Source organism: Erpetoichthys calabaricus, chromosome 5 (genome assembly GCF_900747795.2).
Source record: "Erpetoichthys calabaricus chromosome 5, fErpCal1.3, whole genome shotgun sequence".
NCBI classification, from domain to species: domain Eukaryota; kingdom Metazoa; phylum Chordata; class Cladistia; order Polypteriformes; family Polypteridae; genus Erpetoichthys; species Erpetoichthys calabaricus.
The window spans coordinates 154365701-154389583 of record NC_041398.2 but is presented as its reverse complement, the minus strand read 5'-3'; the positions used below and the strand labels follow the sequence as shown (position 1 = coordinate 154389583).

General features: G+C 40.3%; 1 protein-coding gene across 2 annotated transcripts in view; it reads right to left on the bottom strand.

Moving 5' to 3' along the window:
* vldlr (very low density lipoprotein receptor) overlaps positions 1 to 23883 on the bottom strand; it is a 308802-nt gene that overhangs the window by 123957 nt on the left and 160962 nt on the right. For both annotated transcript variants that reach the window (XM_051927741.1, XM_051927740.1), the window contains exon 11: positions 17977 to 18195. In XM_051927741.1, the coding sequence (XP_051783701.1) occupies positions 17977 to 18195 (219 nt within the window). The remainder of the gene's footprint in view (positions 1 to 17976; positions 18196 to 23883) is intronic.

Genomic DNA, 23883 nt, shown 5'->3' with positions numbered 1-23883 from the left:
TTTTCTTTGGTCTGTCTTAATTAAAAACGGAGTAGACAGAAAATAAAGGTTTATCCCTGTACTTTGCCATGATATAGGTAAGCACATTTGAGAAAGAAAATGTGAAATCCTTAAATCACAGATGTTATTATTCGATCAAGTATTAAAATCTGCAGTGCTTCAAAAGCTCGACACAGTGTCGAAACTTGAGTATCGAGCGGCCCATCACTACCTGCGAGTCACGTACAGTTTTCGTTGTTGTTTGCGCTTCTGGCTGCTTTTCGCGTACCGAGTTGTTCTGGAGTCATAGTTGAGAAACAGTTTTTTAATGTCTTTTAAGCACAGGGGAAAAAATGAACATGTGGCCCGGTGCATTCTTTAACTGCCTTGTGGCGCTGTAGTAGTACGGCTGCTTTGCAGTAAGGAGACAGTGAAAGATTGTGGGTTCGCTTCCCGGTTCCTCCCTGTGTGGATAGCAAATTATCCACGACAAACACTGTTTTACATGCTACAAACCAATCTGCGCCGCTTTTTCAATGTTTTTTAAGCAGAGGGAAAAAAATGAACATTTGCAAAATTTTGAACCAAGTAAATGATAGATTCTGGTGATGAGTATATTTTGTGAAAACCTTTATTTCCTGGCTTTAGCTAGCCAATTCCATCAGATCTATACTGACCAAATTTATTTTCTCAGTAGGGAGAAGTTCGTCGTCGCATAGACTTTGGGAGCCCCTCAAATTTTAACTGCTGAAATTTAGCCGATAGCTCGTCATACATTTTCTGCCAGCAACTTGTCACAAACACCAGACATAACCGTGAAAAGGTTTGGGGCAGCCACCTGTGTAATTAATTTCCTGGCTGCAAAGTTGAGCAAATGAATTCAGTACTGATGTGCACAAAACCCGAGTCCAAAACAGAACTGAGGAAACAGGGAAAAGGTGGAGACTTTTAAAGTGGAAGACAGGAAGTGAAGTCAAAGGGATCGGGCTCATGAAGGTCTTCTGTCATTGGTGCGAGCTCAGACGTGACATCACAGGGGCCGGAGCCGGCAAGGTCTCCTTCCATTGGCTCGGTCCCGGAAGTGACGTCAAGAGGACCAGGTGGGATCTCCCTTGAATGGTCTACAGGCAAGGGAGAAAAAGTCAGTGCACTCTGCCACATCCCGGTATGTCTCGGAACTGCCCTTACTCAAGCCTTTAGCTGCCTCCCTTGCGCATGTGTGTGACAAACTATACAACCAGATTATATTTTGAAAAAGGTTGAGACAACCTGATTCGAATGTTCCAGTAATTTTTTTTTTTTTTTTTTACAGAAGAGGATTTACTGGAACAAGAGGGACCCGAGAATTTTAGCGAAGGGGTGTTGAAGTAGTGTATCAAAATCTTAGTATCCATAAGGTCTTGTGTTGTAATCTTTTAGGAGAACCCTCTTGTTATACACCACTCTGAACTTCTTCCTGAGTGGTCTGTTTTCTAAGTGAAGCGTTTATTTCTACAGATCTGCTTACCGTGAACCAGTAACTCGAGGAGATGCTTCATGAGAAGTCAGAAAATTCTGAACTAGATTGGTTAGTGATTTGAGGTTTACAATTTTACCGGTTTCGTGGTTAATGGCGATGCCTTTTACCTTCATACATGTTTTGCTTTGTGTGGTTTTATACCCGTACGTCTTTGGACACCCTGATGCAAATTCTGTAATATAAATCACCAAGATTTAACTCACTGGTGAGCTCTCCTAAATAGTCACCCAGAGGAGGATTGACCAGGTTGTGAAGTAAAAATGAGAGTCGGTGTCGTGGTACAACACCCTTTCTCCCAGACTGTCCAGTAAATCATATAACTAACTGGACATAGGCAGTGGTGAAAACAGCAATGACAACATTACCACCACCAGGTAGGGTGTACTTTTCATCACCGTACTTCCATTGTATTTGAGCAATCTCCTCACCGATTAATTCAAAATAAACATACTGTATGGAGAAAATATATTGCAAGAATTCCTCACCGTCCTTAACTAAGCTAGTAGTGAGATGGAGGTTTTTGCCCAAAGATAATTTAAAAACAACTTTGAAATCTGTCTCTTAGCAGGATTTACGGCAAGGTTATCGCGGTCCATTTGTACACCTTCCTCCCAATAATAATCAATCAAATATATTCGGAAAGCCTCATCCGTACACCAGGCAGGATAACCTGATGCCTCCTGCTTGCCTTTTAGATGAAGCTTGATATAGTCCGAGAATAGTTCAGAAGTACGTTTGGGGTAATGCCAAATCTCATGTGCTTTTGAAACTTTGTAACTTGTCAATGGCCTTTGCTATTTCCCCACTACAAGTCCCAGTTAAAGTTCTCTCATCCTCTGTGTGAGGACAGTCCCCAGTCTGAGATTGTGTGTCCGTGCAGGTGCGGTAGAGGGTGAACATTAATTTCCCGCAAAACCTGAAAGGCAGGACTGAAAAATTGAAACCACATGGAGGCTGGACAGTGGCTTTAATCCAAAAATACTGGTCAAGATCGCCAAACTGCTGAAAAATGATGGTGGGATGACCGATCGGGTACATTGTTTTATTCACAAACTGGTACAAACTAGTGATATCATAATAGTGAATCTGCTCTGTGCCCACGGCCTTTTGGTACGGCCGCCGAACAAGTCCCTCGGTTTTATACGTTGAGGGGAATTGCAGTGATTTAAGAAAGTTTGTAGCCCGAGGTCTTGTTTTTTCATCATCTCCCAAGAATGCTCCCAGAGCACACGTACATCTAGATTAAAATTGTCCTAAGTATTTCCAATTTTCGCATTAACTTTTGGTACATAACCACACAAGTCATGCCGGTTAAAGGATGGGTACTGTTTAAATCATAACATTCTGGACAGCCGTGATAAAAAACAGCCGGCAAATTCAAAGGCAGTCAGAACACCTTTAACTCTGGCATAGCCGTCAAGAAAAAAGGAACCTTTCTTTACTTCCCAAGGTTTAGAGCATGCCAAATGTTCAACTTTTCTGTTTCACAGAGATACAATAACCACTGAATAGATGCGTTCAAATAGTTTTTCTGACTACTAATGTAATGGTCAGAAGGAATAATACAGATAGATTTTGGAGGCATACAGTTTTGCCAGTACATGGCCATACATAGAGGCTAGGGTCATGCATTGAAATGGATCAATATTGCCAATTTTGATGACCTCGTCTCTAAATTTGATGCATGCGGTTCTAAGAATTTCAACGTCATTTTTACAATAAAAAGCCATCTCCTCTTTAAAATGAAAACCCATATTTGACACACTCATACCAGGCAAAAGATTTTTTTCTTTCGTCATCATGCTCTGGACGCCGTAGCATTCAGGCTCAGTGTAGGGTCCGATATAATTCTGATTTTCAGCGGTATTGAAGAAATGGGGGGAAATACCGTTTTCGGCATCAAACCCCATGGCTTTAGGCATGACACTGAACTTCATTGTTAAATTCAAAGAATCTATAAAACGTAATTGATCACCATCATCCATGAAACAACTTGTATCCTTGAGTGGTAACACAAGGGTTCACACCATTTTCAAGCAAATACTTCATTAAAAAGTACCCATCGTAACCTTTTGAATTGTGCACTATGAAGATATAGCCTTGATACTTGGGGCGATAGCATCTGGCAAAGAACTTGTGTACACAATCTTCACCTGCCCAGAACCAGGATTTCCCCTGCAAGGACTTACAGTAAACATAATTCGGAATGTGCACACCCATTTCTTGCCAACTTTCAAAATCATAAAATATGTATTTCTTACACCGATCCCCAGACTTCAAGGTTTCTATAAAACACTGATGGTTTTCTGCATCATTTTCAATTTTTGCTTTACAAACATGACATTCTTTGGGCCGACATTTATGGGGTTTTGAGGCAGCATTCACTGTGTAAGTTTTGTAACATGGACACATTTCTGCAGCGTCGCATGCCGCTTCCATGTCATTGGTCTTGTCATTAAATTTAGGAATCGTATGCTGAATAAAACAAAATTGGGACCGACAGTAACACACTTGATAAGCTCTTCAGGGATTGGCCTGCAATCGGGGGAGAAACAGACATTGCAGTGGCCTTCACAGCGATGGCTAAGGATTGAGTGGTAGCTTGTGTAACAACTATCACACCCAGAAAACCCTTTAAATGGCATAGTAATGGTTGTAATGCAAAAACAAAATTGGTTTTAGAGTTTCTACCGCGGGAGCTTTCAAATTTAAAAAAAATCTCTCATTTCTCGGACATCTGTACCAGACCATTTTAAGATCCAGCAAGTTCTCAAAATTTATGAACGTCCACAAAGGACACTTTCATTCTCAGATAATCCAGCCCTACTCTGAAGGTTGTACGCTTCACGCATGCATAACTGCAGATTTTGTCTGTACCAGTCTTCCATTAGGGTAAGCAGACAAAAAGGCAAAACAGCCAATTCCCGTAATAAGAATTAAATGCTTTATTTTCTTTAACTATTTCATGATTGAGTAGAGCAGACTCCTTGCGAGCACCATTGGCGCCCCCGCTAGGTGACCGAACAATCTATGACTAGCATCAGAGACTCATCCTCTAATACACTCGCATGACGCTGTAGAAGATTTTTAGAAAATTGTCTACATTAATATTCGAGCCAGTCATCTGTATATAAACACAATTGCGTGCTGAATCCTTACCTAACTGTACAACATCTTGCAGATTTAAAGTACCTGAAAAACTATCCAGAATTATTTGCAGTGTCTCATGAATATGGTTAAACACCTCCTCATAAGATTCTAGTTCATAGGCATCGGCGAAATTTAAGGGGTGTCTTATTTCTGTATTATTAAACGCCGGTTTGTCGATCTGCTGAAAAATTCTCCGATTGTCAGAACTAGAGACAGCAGAGGGACCCGGCCATAACTGTTACGCCTGAAGGTTTAGACGACAGAACCACCGGACATAACAGGCATGACTGAGGAGGTTGAAGGGCTAGCCACAAATGGCTGTGCAGCAGGAGCTGAGGAAACTGAAACGGGGCAAGACTGAAGCAGAGGTATTAGCTACAGGGACTGAAGCAGAGGTGTTAGGTACTGGGACTGAAGCAGAAGGCCCAGAAGGGTTAGCTACAGGGACTAAGGCTGAGGAGACAGTGCCTGAAGATACAGTGACTGGAGCAGAGGTTGCTGTGACAGACAGAATTAGAGGGTACAAAAGGTACAACTGAATCGAATGTAACCAAAGGGGTAGTGGAGACTGATGCAACCATACTCGGACAATAGCATTCTGGGTGGGTGGACCAAATGGCTGAGCATTTGCAAAACCCACGGTCTTTGAACGAAAATGTTAATGCTCAAACGGGTCATGGTTTAACAAAGACCGTTGAAACCTTTCTAACAAATTAATGTCAGCATTACATTGGGGGTGGCTACTGGACGCAGGGTTTCTAAAAGGCAGTCAAGCTGGTCAAAGTCAATGGTCAACGTGTTCAGCCTCTCTCTGTTCTCAGTCAGACGTGCGTGCTTTACCTGTGAACTCTGTTCTCTACAGTATTTCGTGTGCTTTTGCAGTTAACCATGGCTTCTAAGCAAGTGACGAGAAGAAAGTTTTGCAGAAAATTGAAATCGAAGTAAAGAAAGAAATTGAGAAGTATGAGCGTGGCGTTCGTGTTACTGATCTTGCCGCAGAGTACAAGTCGTCAAAATCTACGATTTCGACTATTCTAAAGTCGTCTCGCATTTCCAAATAATTTTAATGCGTAGGAAAAGGCAAGTCACATTAGACCGCTATTTCGCAAAGTCTGATCCACCAGCTAAACAGCTAAAAACACCAGAAACCCAAGAAATCACAGAAAACACCTGAAGGAGAGTTTGTTTTTTCTGTCCTCCCTGGCAATTGGACCTTACTCTTATTCTATGTTAACTAATGTCTTATTTTAATTTCTTATTTTGTCCTTTATTTTTCTTTTCACTATGTAAAGCACTTTGAGCTACTTTTTTTGTATGAAAATGTGCTATATAAATAAATGTTGTATCCCTCCATCGCGGAGCCGGACTCTCCCTCAAAACTAACCTCTCCACTCAGTTCCTCCTCACTTCCTTCATGTCAGAACTCGACTCATGCAAGGCGAGTTTTCTTGGAGGTTTATGGTTAGTTTTTGTATTATGGATTTTTCAAATGTTCATTTTCAGTTCATAGCGTGAAATGTTGCAATGTTACCTTTCTTGGTTTATTAAAATTTGATTTTTTCAAATGATCATTTTTTCCCCTGTGCTTAAAACTCATTTAAAAAAGTTTACAGCGATTGGGTCATAAGGCTACAGTATAGTGCGAACTCTGTTCTCTGTTGTTCAAGGTTCTCTCAGTGTTCAATGTTTCTACATTTAGTTTACTATTACGCTGTGCATTCTATAGTTTAACTATATTTGTGCTTAAAAACTTTAAATATATATTTACATGCAGTTCATATGGTCTGGAACGGATTAATTGTATTTACATACAATCCTATGGGGGAAATTGCTTCGGTTCACGACCAAAGTTTTGGAATGAATTATGGTCGTGAACCATGGTTCCACTGTATTTCAATTCATTAAAATATCGAGGCGGTGGAGTAGGCATTTTTGTATAGAGTAAGTTCATTCACCAGGTCATGCAATAAACCAGCATTTTGAGAACCGCTCCCAACGTCCAAGTCCTCACTTGCATGCCTTTTCCTGTTTTTACCATCGCCACTCATTAATTGACATTTGGGGAACAAGTTTTCTAAAATAGCGTATAATAATCTTTTCATGTAAATCCGGAGAAAGGTGTAAAAGTTCCAGTAATGCACTTTGAAAATCCAACAGCACTCGTTCAATTTCAGCCTTCAGCACGGCTGCCTTAGCCCCGGGATCAATTTTCGGATTCGCCGACTATTTGGGTGAGAAGGCCAGGTGACACAAACGGCGGTGAATCCCCAAGTATCTGAGTCAGTAATCCTGGCGACGCGGGCTCTGAAAAAAACAAGACTAAGTTCTCTTAAAAAATAAACATTTGTGGTGCACTTGCACAATTAGTTCAACTTACCGGGCTGCGTGAAAGATGTTCAATAGACTGTCCAAGGGCCTTTGTGCAGATTCTAGAGGCTGACTGGAACCTTCAGAAGAATAACCACTCTTTGGAAGCGTTTTCTGTTAAAAATTAAATATTCAACCCCCAACGCCTTATTTTTCCACACACCCGAACCCTCAGTTGAAAGTAGTACTCGCGGTGTTCTGGGGACACTTTAGTTTTTTTTGTCTGAGGCAGGATTTTTAGTCTCAGAAAGAATCTGTGGTAGCCATTAATTCCTCCAGTTGCGTGCTCGTTAGGTGTAAAGAACAACACAGGTCAGCCTCCGATTCTTCTACAATTAAAATAACGTACTAAGTTTGTATATACTTAGACATTTCCATTAAAAGTATTAAATCTCTGCGGTCTTATAAACAACATTTCGATTTAAAAGTACAGCCGAAAGAAGAGCGGACTCACTTTTTGAGCAAATAATGGGCCACAAACTGCAGCCTTCTGAAATAAGAAAAATACTTCATTTATAAACTGAGCATTACAACTAGGTACAGTTTTTTCATTTAAAAAAAAAATAATCAGAAAACCCACCTCCTGGTGAGAGGGATCTTGAAGATTGCTCTTCCTCTCTGGAACTATCCGATTTGAAAGTGGATTTATAGAAGAAAATAATTTCAGCAGTTTGAAGAGACACGATTGTTAACAGCCCATATTTCGATAATCTACACTTAATCACAAGTATTTTTCCCCTTGTCTGCCATTGTGTAAGAAAAAGCGAAAGCGCCTACCTTTTGGAAAGACCACCGAAGCACTTGTAAGCTGAAAGTTTGCGTGGCGATAGAGGCCTAAGCAGAACTCTTTATGCAGATCCTCGTGCTCGGTCCTGCCTTGGAAGGGCGGAGCGAAAAACCCTGTACGTTTGGGAGAAAGCTCATAGGTGCTGAGATGCTGATGTTCCTCCTCTAAGGGCCAGTGACCCTTTGTAGCAGCAAAGACAACTCATTCAAGCACCCACAGCTGTGGTAACATCTAAGCAATAGGAAAACGCGCACCGTTATGTTTTACCGAGAGATCGTTGTGCTAAACACAGACGTTTTATATGTAAAGCCGTTTTAGATTGTCACGTGTATTTTAAAGTTGATATAAATGGGGGGTACATGCAAGCCATATGAAACAGTATTTTGCCATTTACCCAATTAACGAGGCTAAAATACAGTATCAGTAAGAGCCGAGTTTGTATTCTGAATATAAACTATCAAGTCCCATAAGGAGCTGGGGGTTTGTTCAGAATGTAAACATACAGTACATCAAGCACCCATTGAGCTTTGTGAAGACGCAGAAGTTTTTAATAACACTTCTTGCAAGCTTTTAAAGTTCATTGTGTATTTTGGTATACAAGAGATTCCTTAGTGGAAAAATATTTCATCTAATATTGTTCACAGATTAGCCGAATGTAAAAAAAAAAAAAAAAAACAAGTGACATTTACCCAATTATCGCATCTAAAAATGTTTACCGGGGGTGGGGGGCATAAACGGAGCCAACACATTTTAAAAAAGATGTTCGGGCTTTTCTTAATTTAAAAAGGAACACGAACAGAATCTTAGTGTCTAATGAGATTTATAAGATATCTGTTCTTTATTTTCAAAACCTCTGAATAGTGTGGGCTGCTTGAATAATTGTATGATATTCCGATTTCATTAAATTAAAAAAAAAAAAAAAAAGCATGAATTGTTACAGTAAATGTTTCATCAGTGGCATGCCGTTTGTTTCAACAGCTGCGGTTTTAACACTAAAGGCTCTTTCCCACCGTTTAAAATTGGTGGCCATATGCTAAAAACACTTGTGGCTTGTCCCAGCAAAGGGCTGCATGGCGGAGGGGCTTCCTGGGTCTCGATATCCCTATTGACTGTTTCAACAGCTGTAGATTTAACACTAAAGGTTCCCATGTCCTGTGAAAGAAAGGTGATTTCGCATGGCTTTTAAAAAGAGCCACGCTTGCGTGGCTTTTTCTTACGAGCAGGATAAGTGTATTTTTTTATTGTGTTTTTTTAGAAAGTTACGGCTATGCGTTGTTATGCAGTCAAGTGTATATTAGTTTTTAATTTAGTTTTTATAAAATGAAGCCATGTGTCTTGAGTGACTATTTTATACCATTTTTAGAAAGTTACACATATGAGTGGCTATGCAGGCAAGTGTATATAAAATGAAGCCACGTGTCGTAAGTTTATAGCTTATCATTCATAAACTATGTTTTCATATTTTTCATAAATCATTTTCATATTTTGGGGCAGGGCTTAAGGTCATCAATCATCCCTTTGACAGTAGGTGATGAACTACTGGCGATTTTCAACCACTTCTGTGATTTCTCTGAACCCAAGGCAAAGCAAACACCTATGTATGCTCATCACTTTTTTTCACCCAAAATAAAAACACTAGCAAACAAACAAATCAACAGCAGCCTCACATAGACCAGAAATTCACAAAAATTCATTCAAGTGGGAAAGCAACATATCACAACTAATAGCTCCAAATACTTCAAGCATGTGAAGGCAACAAAACCATGGGCTGCTACTGTGTTTTATTATAGAAAGCAGTGTACCTGCACTGTTCCCTCCTAGTAATTAGGAACTATTCTAGGCTGGTACTGCCTACAATTATCAGAAGCCTTGAAACTCCAAAAAACTCCAAAACAGCCACAGACAAACTGGGGGGTGTTTTGTAATCAATAAAGTTAGACTGTCAGATTTCACCAAAATAGTCTCTTCTTGCCTACACTAGTGTGCACTGCAAAATACCAAGACACTGCTCCACCTTGAGCTATTGATTGTGAACTTGCAACAAGCTGAATTACATAAAGCCGCAGTGGGCCAAGCAGTGGGAAATGAGACTATTGCATCTTTATTTTCACAGACATGGCTCCAGGAAAACATTGCAGACTGCCATCCAGCTAGACTGACTGACCATCTTCCGAGCAGACAGAATCCTTTGTCCAGTAAGACCAATGGTGAGGGACTGTGTTTATGTGAACAGAGTGGTGTATGAATGCTGCTACAGTCTCACAAAACTTTCCCCACTGATAGAGGTTTTATCAATACGGTGCTGGCTTTTCTACCTGCCGAGGGAGTACAGCAACGTGCTGGTGGTTGCCGTGTACCTCCCGCCTAGTACTAATGCTAACCAGGGGCTAGCAGAACTCTACGAGACCGTCAAACTGCAACACACACCCTGGGACATTTCTCATTATTGCTGGAGACTTCAATCATGCCAACTTGAAGTCAGTTCTCCCAAAATTCTTCCAGCATGTGAACTTTGCTACTAGATGGGGAAGCTGTCTGGACAATGTTTACACAAACGCTCCTGATGCCTACAAGGCCCTACCCCACCCCCACCTCAGCCACTCAGACCATACAAGTGTGTTCATGGTCCCTGCTGAAGCACACTAAACCAGCCCACAAAATCAGAGTGTGGCAGGTTGGTGCTGTTTCAGCTCTCCAAGACTGCTTCAAATTGACAGACTGGGACATTTTCAGGGAAGCTGCTATGGATGGTGACTCCATCAACCTAGAGGAGTACACAGACTGACTGGCTACATCTCCAAATGCATAGAGGATATTACTGTTACCAAGGATGTTACCACAAGAGCCAACCAAAAGCCCTGGAGGATGAGAGAAGTGCACACACTGCTTAACATCAGAAATGCAGCCTTCGGGTATTGAGACCAGGCTGCCCTCAGGGTGGCCAGAGCCTACCTGTCTCGTGCCATGAGGAGAGCTAAGTGGGCCTATGCACAGAGGATTAACAAACATTTCAGCAGCACCAGAGACTTGTACCAGGGCATTCAGACAATTACAAACTACAAGCCAAACCGACACAGCAGCAATGGTGAGGCCTCCCTACGGGACGAGCTGAACAACTCTGCATGGTTTGAAGCGCATAACAAAGAGCCCGCGAGAAAAGCAACACCTCCTTCCACTGACCAGGTACTCTCTCTCCACAACTGACAGGAGGACGACTCATCCAGAGTCAATCCACCCAAGGCTGCAGGACCCGACAACATACCTGGCCATGTGCTCAAGGAATGTGCCAACCAACTGGCTGGTGTCCTCACAGAGAAGCATTCAAGACATCTGAGCTAGTCATCAGTCCCAGCATGCTTCAAGTTGACAACCATCATACCAGGGCCGAAGTAGTCATCGGTGACATGCTTGAATGACTACCGACCAATTGCACTCACGCCAATCATCATGAAGTGCTTTGAAAGGTTAGTCATGTCACAAATACGAATCTCCCTGCCTCCCTTGACCCTCTTCAGTTTGCATAACACTCAAACAGGTCAACTGAGGATGCCATATGCTCTGCCCTTCACCTCTCCGACATTTAAAAAACACGACATGTCAGGATGCTATTCATAGACTTTAGCTCCGCCTTCAACGCAATCATCCCTCAAAAGGTGGTTGTGAAACTGAGCGGGCTGGGCCTGAACACCACATCAAGTTTGCAGATACGACTGTGCTGGGACTGATAAGCAGGGATGATGAAACAGCATACGGAGATTAGGTGGAACAGCTGTCTGCATGGTGTGAAGACAATCTCTCAGTGTCGACAAGACCAAAAAAAGATAATTGTGAACTTCAGAAAAATCACATCCTGCCCACATCCCACTCCAACAGTTCAGATGTAGAGACTGTTAGGAGTACCAAGTTCCTCTGTGTGCTCTTAACTGAGCAACTTGGCGGACGGACAACTCCTCCGCACTAATCAAGAAAGCCCAGCAGAGACAACACTTCCTGAGTCTGCTCAAGTGAGCTAGTCTCCCTTCCCCCCCATCCATCCTGAACCATGTTCTACAGAGGCACCATTGAGTGTTCTGACCAGCCGCACCACTGTCTGGTATGGCAACTGCAACATAGCCGACCGCAAATGCCTGGATAGTAAAGACTGCAAAGAACATTATTGGGGTGCCTCTCCCTTCACTACAGGACACATTTTACAAACGCAGTGTCCACAAGGCCTGCAGCATTGGGCAGGACCCCTTATACCCATCACATGGACTTCTCACACTTCTGCCATCCAAGAGAAAATATTGCAGCATCACAGCCAGATCTGCCAGGCTGCAGGATAGTTTTTACCCCCCAAGCTGTCAGACTCCAACATCATGCTGCATCCTGGGATCTTACACACTGCCTCAACCACCTCTAAAAACCTGCTGACACAGAACTTTTACAGTAGAACCTCGGTTCACGACCAAAATTCGTAAACCGAGTTGGTCGTGAACCGAAGCAATTTGCCCCATAGGATTGTATGTAAATACAATTAATCCGTTCCAGACTGTACAAACTGTATGTAAATATATATTTAGTTTTTAAGCACAAATATAGTTAATTATACCATAGAATGCACAGCATAATAGTAAACTAAATGTAAAAATATTGAACAACACTGAGAAAACCTTGAACAGAAAACTAACACTGCAATAGTTCGCGCTTTAATGCTAGGAACCGCTCGCTAAAAACACTAATGAGTTTTAAGCACAAGGGGAAAAAATGAACATTTGAAAAATCCGTAGTTGAATAAACCACCAAGAAAAGTAACATTGCAACAATGCAGGCTGCGAACCAATCACTGTAAACAGAACTGAAAACAAAAACAAGCCTTCTCTACCTTAAGCGTCCCTCCCTCCCTCTCTCTCTCTCTCTCTCTCTCGCGCCCGTGTGTGCGCGTGCGTCTCTTTTGCGAGCCTGGAGCACGTGTGTGTGTCTCTCTCTAGCGCGCTGCTCTGTGTGTGCGCGCGCGCGTCTCTCTCTCTCTCTCTCTCTTTCACGACCACTCCTGTGTGTGCGCACGCGTCTGTCTCTCATGTGCTCCTGTGTGTGTGTGCGTGGCTCTGTCTCTCCCGCTGCCTGTGTGTGTCGCGCTCTCTTGCTCGCTGCACAGGGAGAGACTGAACATGTACAAACCGAAAGGGAAACTGGCTTGTTCGTATACAGAGTGTGTGGTTGTAAACCAATTTGTACGTGTATCGAGACATTCGTGAACCGAGGTTCCACTGTACATGCAAACCACTTTTCTATATGCAAACTAGTCTTTGCAGGAAATAACTGAAAAATCGCATACTGACCTGTAAGTATTTTGCACACTGCACTTTCACATTCTTTGACATCATTCTGTGTAATATTCTGACCCGTCATTGTTTACACGTCTTAAACTATCATATACCAAGTCATGCAGCCATTTCTGTACTACCTCACACTGCTGTATTCGCATATTTATTGAATATAAGTATCTAGATTGCACAATACCATACATTGCATCAATGTTCATATTGCTTACTACACGTCATATTGATGCTACTACTTTGTCTCGTCTTTGCACGAGGTCTTGTTTGTGTTTAAAATTTTTTTTTTTTTATTTGCACTTCATGTTACACTGTGGACCCTGAGCTTCACAATTTCATTTTTGTATACTTGTATATGGTTGAGATGACATCTCAGAATCACTGGTCAATATGGAGTTGCCTAGTAACCTAACAGACACCATATCCACTACAAACAGAGGGAGAGGTAGCTGCACTTTCAACCACACCAGCAACTAAAAGTAACAGCTCATAGGGATAGCCTCTGAAATAACATAACCCATTATATATTGTATATTATATACAGTATTATAAAATCTTACTGTGAATCATAGCTGAAAAAGGTGCACATATTGTATAAGTACAGAAAATAGAAACAAATCCATTTAATTAGTGCCTATGGAGTGTTCAGCACTGCTCATGGTCTAAAAAAAAAAAAGCCACAATTTACAATGTACCAAACCTAAAAGCAATACATATCAGATGAAAATGTAAAAACCGCTGCAGATAACCACCTTCAAAACTTGAAATTGGCAAACAATTTCACTATATACCTGTAACACAGAACTGTGCAGGTAAATGTAGTGCATCCAGAAAGTATTCACAGCACATCATTTTTCCACATTGTTCGTTATAGCCTTATTCCAAAATGGATTAATTTTTTTCCTCAGAATTCTACACACAACACCCCATAATGACAATGTGAAAAAAAAGTTAGAGGTTTTTGCAAACTAAAAATAAAATTGAGAAAGCACATGTACATAAGTATTCACAGCCTTTGCCATGAAGCTCAAAATTGAGCTCAGGTGTATCCTGTTTCCCCTGATCATCCTTGAGATGTTCCTGCAGCTTAATTGGAGTCCACCTGTGGTAAATTCAGTTGACTGGACATGATTTGGAAAGGCACACACCTGTCTATATAAAGGTCCCACAGTTGACAGTTCATGTCAGAGCACAAACCAAGCATGAAGTCAAAGGAATTGTCTGTAGACCTCCGAAACAGGATTGTCTCTAGGCACAAATCTGGGAAGGTTACAGAAAAATTTCTGCTGCTTTGAAGGTCCCAATGAGCACAGTGGCCTCCATCATCTGTGGAAGTTCGAAACCACCAGGACTCTTCCTAGAGCTGGCCGGCCATCTAAACTGAGCGATCGGGGGAGAAGGACTTTAGTCAGGGAGGTGACCAAGAACCCGATGGTCACTCTGTCAGAGCTCCAGAGGTCCTATGTGGAGAGAGAACAGAACATTCCAGAAAGACATCCTTCTCTGCAGCAATCCACCAATCAGGCCTGTATGGTAGAGTGGCCAGACGGAAGCCACTCCTTAGTAAAAGGCACATGGCAGCCTGCCTGGAGTTTGCCAAAAGGCACCTGAAGGAGACTCAGACCATGAGAAAGAAAATTCTCTGGTCTGATGTGACAAAGATTGAACACTCTGGTGTGAATGCCAGGCGTCACGTTTGGAGGAAACCAGGCACCGCTCATCACCAGGCCAATACCATCCCTACAGTGAAGCATAGTGGTGGCAGCATCATGCTGTGGGGATTTTTTTCAGCGGCAGGGACTGGGAGACTAGTCAGGATAAAGGGAAAGATGACTGCAGCAATGTACACAGACATCCTGGATGAAAACCTGCTCCAGAGCGCTCTTGACCTCAGACTGGGGCGACGGTTCATCTTTCAGCAGGACAACAACCCTAAGCACACAGCCAAGATATCAAAGGAGTGGCTTCAGGACAACTCTGTGAATGTCCTTGAGTAGCCCAGCCAGAGCCCAGACTTGAATTCGATTGAACATCTCTGGAGAGATCTTAACATGGCTGTGCACCGACGCTTCCCATCCAACCTGATGCAGCTTGAGTGGTGCTGTGAAGAGGAATGGGCGGAACTGGCCAAGGATAGGTGTGCCAAGCTTGTGGCATCATATTCAAAAAGACTTGAGGCTGTAATTGCTGCCAAAGGTGCATCGACAAAGGCTGTGAATACTTATGTACATGTGATTTCTCAGTTTTGTTTTTATTTTTAATAAATTTGCAAGAACCTCAAGTAAACTTTTCACGTTGTCATTATGGGGTGTTGTATGTAGAATTCTGAGGAAAAAAATGAATTTAATCCATTTTGGAATTCGGCTGTAACATAAAATGTAGAAAAAGTGATGCGCTGTGAATACTTTCCAGATGCACTGTGTTTGTGCATTTTATTTTATATATTTTTATATATGCAATGCAGTGTAAACAGTTTGGATTTACAGTGAAACTTAAATACATCCATCACCATGCTGCAAACCTGCACAGCTATCACTCCTGTACAAGTAAAATCATGAAAGAATCTGAAATTTTATTTCCAGTTTACTTTTGTTATAATAAATACGCCTCAAATGTGGAAGGTGCGTTACCATATTTTCAAAACCTTTACTAGTTCAAAGTGAACATATCTAAGTTTAAATGCTTTTGATTCCATGTTGGACCCTGGTATCCTCTACCCCAGGGGTCCTTAATCACAGTCCTGGAGGGCTGCAGGTTTTTGCTCCAACCCAATTGCTTAAGAAGCAATTATTGCTCAATTAACACTTCTTAATGTGCAAGACAAAGTGAAGCAGATTTTGAACCCTTACTGCTCATTTTAGTCTTAAACAGCTGTATTCTTGGTTTTTAGTTGCTCCTAATTAACATGGAAATGACGAGACCAGCATTTCTCCATTTAGCTTGTTACCATTTACACCTGTGTGTATTTATCATGCACTATTGGGTTTAATTAAATGCTTGGAAGGAAAGTGGAGAAGGACTGAATTACTCATCCATTTTAGCCTTCAAATCATTTTGATGATATCCTTAGAAAGGGGAAGAAAATCTAGGATGTGAGAATTACTGACAGAGTTAAAGCACTAACAAGCCATGAAATTAAATTGGAAAGGATTGCTTTCTAATTAAGCAACTGGGTTAGAAGAAAAACCTGCAGCACTCCATTATAATGGGGTAGAGCAGAGGTCCTCAATCATAGTAAAGTACTGGTGGAGGTAGTTTTTCAAATATTACAAAAATCTTCATCTTAAATGCAATTTAATAAATCACAAATACTGATTGTGAAGAAATAACTGGCTTGAAAAAAACACAACCATACTTTAATGGATTTTCCTTAAAGTAAAGGTAAAATAATGCTCTCCTACCCCTCTCTCACATCCTAGTCTTAACCCTACTGTTTACCTTACTCTATTCCTCTTTCCCTTGCCTCATCTTAAGGTTCATTCTATTCTTGCCCTTAAAGCTTTCTTTTAATCCTATTTAGAGCCTCATACCCCTCCCTCAAACCCTTATTTTAACCCCACTGTTATTCCACAGCCAGCCATTCCTCACCATCCATAATCAAGGTCCAAACATTCTAACCCTTATCTTAAGCAGAACTCTTTATAAGGGTCCGTTAAGCCCCCACAATGCATTCTTCTAATCAGCAGTTCATGTAATACATAACTGTGGCAATCAAATATTGTCTTGTTCCTTTTGTATCTCTAACTTCAAATTGAACATTAAATGAAAGATCCTTGATAGCAAGATTTCAGTAGAGTCAAATGTACTGATAAAATACTTGAAAAATGTATTTTAGGGGTGGCCAACTCCGATCCTGTAGAGCTGCAGTGACTGATGCCAGTCCTCACCAAAAATTGATCTTAATTTCATGGCTTGTTAGTGTTAACTCTACCATGTCAATTCATTTTTAAATCAGATTTTCCCTTTCTAAATGATTTGAAACAAAAAAAAAAAAAAAAAAAAAAAAAAAAAAAAAAAAAAAATTTACAGTTCTTTAAATTTACCTTGTTTCCTTCCGAGTAATTAAACCAAATAGTGAATGAAATACACACAGGAGGAAATGGAGACAAGCTACATCTGGTTTCTTTTGCATTTGCATCTTATTTCTAACAAGCAGTTAAAACAATACAACTGTTTAATATTAAAAATATGCAATTAAGCATTCAAAATCTTAAGTGTGACAACTAAAATGAACCAAAAAAAGTCACATGAGCAATAAGTGCTTCATCAGCAATGAATGATTACACATGAAGCAACTGCATACGAACAAAAACACCTAAAGTCACAGTGGCACTCCAGGACTGACATTGCATAGTCCTGATTTAAAAGGGTCTGTTTTAAAAAGCAAAAGTAAACAGTTTAGTAGCTAAAACTAACCACTGTGGCCCTCCAGGATCGGAGTTCGCTACCCCTGATCTATTTCCTTTTATGCATTTATGGTAGAAGCATTTGAAAGTGTTCCAATCACTGTGCCACTACAACCTCGCCTACAACAAAAACCACTTACAATGCAGAGTTTAAGCACTGCTAAGTTTCATTTTTTTTTTTCTACAAAATAGCATCATTTAGTGTCCATTACGGTACGTAGTTGTCCTAGTGAAAATGCAATTACATAGATAAAAGTATATCAGATAAACCCATTTAAGGGTTTAACATTCAATTGGAAAAAAAAACATTGCATTACTATATTTCCAAGTGTGAGGAGAAATTCATTTTAACTAACCCATTTAAACTATACCCTGTGAAAAAAATGTAAACAGTTTATGCAAAAACAATTTGGAACAAGCAACACATTTCCAGATTTTTCAAAAATTTACCCAGATAGTGGATCAAGGGCAACTGAAGCTGGTTCTTTTAAACCACTGTCAAAAAGAACTTTCATCTTGTTTCCATCAAATGTTGCCACAGAGATTGTTTTAGTTCCAAGGTCAGTCCAGTAAATATTTTTGTAGATCCAATCCACAGCAATCCCAACTGGCATCTGAACATCCATGATCCTAATTGGGCTGCTTTGATTGTGCTTTTCCAAGGATGATCTGTACAAAACCAAACCAAAGTTATACCGAGAATATTCCCTTAAACTTGATAACATTAGTGGTTTTTGCAATATATCTTAAATTTCTAAGGTTAACATCCTAAATGCACTGAAGAAAAGCTATACCCACAGTATAGGAAGTACAATGCAATCAAACCAACTACAAATTTAATGGTGTAATCCCGCCATGTGATGGATAAAGGATCCAAAAAAAAAACTTATGTACATATATTTTTAAAAAAAAAAATTCACTTGCTTGTTCTTTTTCCCAGTAACCTATTAAGGAATGTATTCCAGCACTGAACTGAAAAATTTTACACCCAACTGCAGACAAAACACTGAGTTCATGTTTTTCTTCTTGAAAATAACTTGGATCAAAGGGTGACACAAACTTCCTGTCCTTTGATGCACTAGATTGTATTTCAGTATGTTTTTACAAGTAGTGAGTTTTGATATTTTAAAATAGAGAAACTAAATGAGAGTATACATATCCCATTACCATGGAAATTTAAAGACTGAGCTCTATGCTAATCTTAACTATCTGCATGTAATTTGTTTGCCAGATACACTAGGGTGTTGTACTGTGCTAGCCATTATGAATGTAGTGAAGTCAAGCAAAATGACACCTTTTATTGGCTAACTAAAAAGATTACAAAATGCAAGCTTTCGAGGCAACTCGGGACCCTTCAGGCAAGATTGACATATTGTAATCTGTTTAATTAGCCAGGTGTCATTTTGCTTTGCCAGGGATGAAATGCTACATATATGTTCAGTATATTTTTTTACAAGTTCAACATATGACAAAGTTATTGTTTCCTGTACATTTTGGAGGAGCACTGAATCAGAGTAGAAGGGTCCTTTCATCGGATTGGCTGGCCCAGCACTGACTCAACTCTGGAATGGCCAGTCAGGGGGAGGCAGCTTGATGGCCAAGGTTTCCAGGACTATTATGTGATATAAAATACTTTAGTAATTTTACAAGTACACAGGAAAAAAGTATTGTATTGAGGATTACTGTGTTCTGTGATTTGTTTTTACCCCCATACATAGACAATTCAGTTTTTACTCATCTTTGTTCTAGCCAATTGCATGGCTACTGGGTGGGCAGCACCACCCAATGTGAAAGTTAAAATTTTGCAAGTAGTTGAACCCATCCCTCTACATATCCAAATGCCCAACTAGGGTGACATCCAAGGGATACCCCTGATCCCAGCCAGTCTCCACATCAATATAGCACTATTACATATCTGTAACATTGAAATGTGTTACTTGAAAGCATTAAACTCACTTTACATTTAAAAAATAACTGTAGGTACTAGAGCTATTTGCTCTTAATATATACAACATCCATTCATAACTTTTCATTCACCACCACTATGGTTATGTTTTCAACAAACTAAGAACATTGAAAACTTGGTTCTTCAATGAAAAAAAAAAAAAACCTGACACTAGCTTTTTCAATACTGAAAAGTATCATGCTTAACTTGCCCAAAGCAAAATATTGGCAAAATAACATACTGTATTTGGGTCAGCAAGTGAAAACTTAGGAAAGAGCAGGCAAGGTCAGGCAGAGAAGGTATAAACTGGTAAAATCTTAATCCCACCAATCTTAATACACTGAGTAGCATTCCAAGGGACAGTCTGTGGTGCATGACTGTCTTTCCTACATAATGCAGAATCCTTTCATCCACATTAAGTTGAAGGTTTTGCTGATGTGCACAAAGTGTGGCATGGGGTTTTGAGATTTGCAATATTTCAACATCAACTAGATTATGCAGTATACCACTAATTAGGCATACAAGAATCAAGTAGGATCTACAAAACACTAAGACCTTGTTACTGATCTATATTTACTGTCCAAATACACAGATGGGAGTGTAAGTCAGGCAAAAAAAAGCTCCCACCTCACCTGATAGGTACAGAGAACATGTCAGTCAATTCAAGTTTGTTTACAGCAGACACATCCATGGTTTCTTACATCTTAAGGAAAAAATGTACTCATGAGCATGCTGTATGGTGACGAGAAAATCGGTGGCAGGGAGCAAACTACAAATCATTATGGATTACAATGCTACAAAAAGGAAGACTAGATAATCTAGATAAGTTAGCAAGTGGTTACAGCTGCAAAATAACCACCCTATTCTCTGCACTTGCAATATATATTTTTTTTTTTTATTTATTTATTTTTTTTTACTATCTTTGACAGCTCTGCATATAACACGAGTGATTTAGACAGTACTAAATCTAAATCTGAATAAAGCTCCAGAGAAAACTACTTTCAACAGCTGGGCAAACATAGGACCTCAAATCCAAAAGAGACAACATATACCAAGGACCCCCACCTCTGATGCCATTGAGAGAAGGATTCAGCAGGAAAGGTATTGGAGCCACAACATCACCAATTCCAGAACCAAGAGTGTAAGTGACCCTGAATTTATATATTCTGTATATGCGAGTGAGCCTGAATATACATGTGTGGGGAACAGAGAGATTAGACTTTACAGCTAACTAGCATTTTCATCAATAATGTAATTGTGAAGGTAAAGGAGTCTTCAAAATTAATGGGATGGAGGCCTGAACAATATTGTACCAACACCAAATTTTCTGTACAGCTGTGCCCTGACAAAAGCAGTTATCTTTACACTTTTCCTTTGTTAATAACAGTAAAATCCATGCTCTTAAACCATTTTTATCATAAGCATTTATCATAATTGGCACACATTAAACATGTTTGCTAAAATAAACTTAAATTGTGAATTAGAATTTACAAAAAACTTACTCCAATATTATTGTAAATATTAAAAAACATTTTCATTAACTTGAATACAACTTCCCTAGTTTTTGCCACTTAGTTTTTTTTATCCATTGCTTCATTTAGTAGCCTGTTCACACATATTCTGGTAAGTCCCTATGAATCTAGCAGTAGTCCCCTTGCTTTGTGATGTCTTCACTGTCCAGCCCATCTGGTTACATTACCGACTGTTGGGTTCAAGAGCTCCTAAAAAAGGAGATGGAAGCATGAAGTGGAACCTACATCCTCACAAATACTGGCAGTGATGGGATGAGCTGGCAGTGGGAACTGAAGAGCAGCAGACAGAGCAGCAAGCAGGGTAGGTGCCAGACAGTTAAATGAACCCACGGACACAAGCCGGAGAAGGATATTTTAAAGGACTGAGCTTTTAAATAGATATTTGATTAGTTGGTTTTATTGTCTTAAAAGTTATTCTTTTAATGTCCTGTTTTAATTATTGGGGGAGACGACTTGGGTTGGTTTTAGTGCGGGATTGTTTTAGTGCTTTTATTAGTTTTAGTGCAGTTGTAGTGTGGCCAAGCCGTGGACCTGGGCCGCCATTTGCACAGGGTTGGTCATGGTGTGGAGCCTTCACCTGCAAATGGGGCTTAACACTAGAATTACCAGAGCTTACGAAAAAACTCAGATCTGGCCCACCTTAAATCCATTTACACCTCTGTCAGCGTCTTTTGTCCTGTAAATGTGCCGATTAAGACAAGCAGCCGGCTATTCCATCCCCCCCACAGCTGTAGAACGTGCACAAAGTTCTCCCAGTTCATGCCTTGATTGATTATCCAAGGGAAGTGCTGGAGTTTTAGAGTGGAAATAATAGATCATGCATTTCATTTGTTCCTTTTCTACAATAATCTGTGTAAACACATTGTTAAAACAAATTTTTATATTTTAGTAATAAATGACAAAATGTTGGCATAAACTATATAATGCGTGAGGCCTGAAGTCCAAAGATCAAATAAACACTTTCACAAAAGGTTCAAGGATAAAAGAACAGCTTCTGTGGCATAGCGGTAAGATTTACTGACTTGTAAATCAGGACTTCCTGGTTCGATCCCCAATATTTGCTGTTTTCAGTAGTGAGCTGTTATTATATAGTACACAGATACATTTGATTTGCATCTAACAGACGTGTACATTTATAGGACTTGTAAAAGTTACCATTTTATTTATTTTTTTCACTTTTATTCTCTCAGTCAATCACGATACATACTACCACCCCCTATTTGAAACTGTAAGTAACTGTACATGCGAGTGGTGTTTTGAGGTAATGAAACTGGACATTCTCTGATCTGGAGGGATTAAAGCAGACACACAAACGCTGGTGAATCTGCCTTGTTCATATCTCTTTTTTTTTTAAATTCAGTTTTATTGAGAGTTCCTGCTCACGCTGAATTAGTACGCACCTTGTGGTCTATGGTGTCCAAAAAAAACAACCCCGGACAGTTGTATAGGATATTTGGAATTATTCATTTTATGACCTGTATAGTACATTTCGGAAAACATTGTGGCACGGATGCAACATTTATATTCATTGGCATAACACCGCGTGTTTCCCCCTAATCTTGCCAGTCCCCACAGGTTGCGGTTTCTTTTGTACTTCAGGACATGCAGAGGCAACAATAGTACAGAGGTCAGTTCAGCACTATATGCAATCATCACATTCAAATGTGAACAGTCGCACACACACACACACACACACACACGCAAGGATCATGCTTCCTACATTTACGACGTGTACCTGTTGCAATGCGCACACTTCTATGCTTTGGTTCCTATTACATTAAAAGGGCACCCGATGCTGACTCAGTTTACTTTCCTGGGGAAAGTAGCTGTCTTGGAACAGAAGCTTGTTGATGTCATAGCCTCCTTTTCTTTTTCCATCACCTTTTCTAGTAAGATGCGACAAAGTTCCTCTGCAAAGAAAGCCATGAACGTCGTTCTTTTCACAGTGGCCTCCGTGCATGCCTTGCACAGTAGATGTGTATTTAATCGCTGCCAGTTCCAGCTTGTTATAACAAGCAACTGGCCACTCACGCCTTCTGGTGCACGATGTCAAAACAGCAAGGAGAAGAAAAAAACTGTATATGGGACATGTACAATAAACTTATTGTACTTGTAAAAGTTAGCTTTTTTCAGTTTTATTCTCCCAATCAAGATAACTGTACCCCCCATGCCCCTCCTGATCTGACTAACAGCGGCAGCATAAATTCACACCTTACCCGACGCTGTTCATTTTCAAATAATACTGCATTAGTGCGATGTTTTCTGATCGGTACTATTCAGGTCATAAAATGATTTCTCCATGAATATTTGGACAGAACTTTTTTCTAATTTTGGTTCTGTACATTACCACAATGAATTTTAAATGAAACAACTCGGATGCAGACTTTCAGCTTTAATTCAGTGGGGTGAACAAAACAATTGCATAAAAATGTGAGGCAACTAAAGCTTTTTTATTATTATATAAACAATCCATTTCAGGGGCTCAAAAGTAATTGGAGAACTGACTCAAAGGCTATTTCATGGGCAGGTGTGGGCAAGTCCATCGTTATGTCATTATCAATTAAGCAAATAAAAGGCCTGGAGTTTATTTGTGGTGTGGTGCTTGCATGTGGAAGATTTTGCTGTGAACAGACAACATGCGGTCAAAGGAGCTCTCCATGCAGGTGAAAGAAGCCATCCTTAAGCTGCGAAAACAGAAAAAACCCATCCGAGAAATTGCTACAATATTACGAGTGGCAAAATCCACAGTTTGGTACATCCTGAGAAAGAAAGCAAGCACTGGTGAACTCAGCAACGCAAAAAGACCTGGGCGTCCACAGAAGACAACAGTGGTGGATGATCACAGAATCATTTCCGTGGTGAAGAGAAACCCCTTCACAA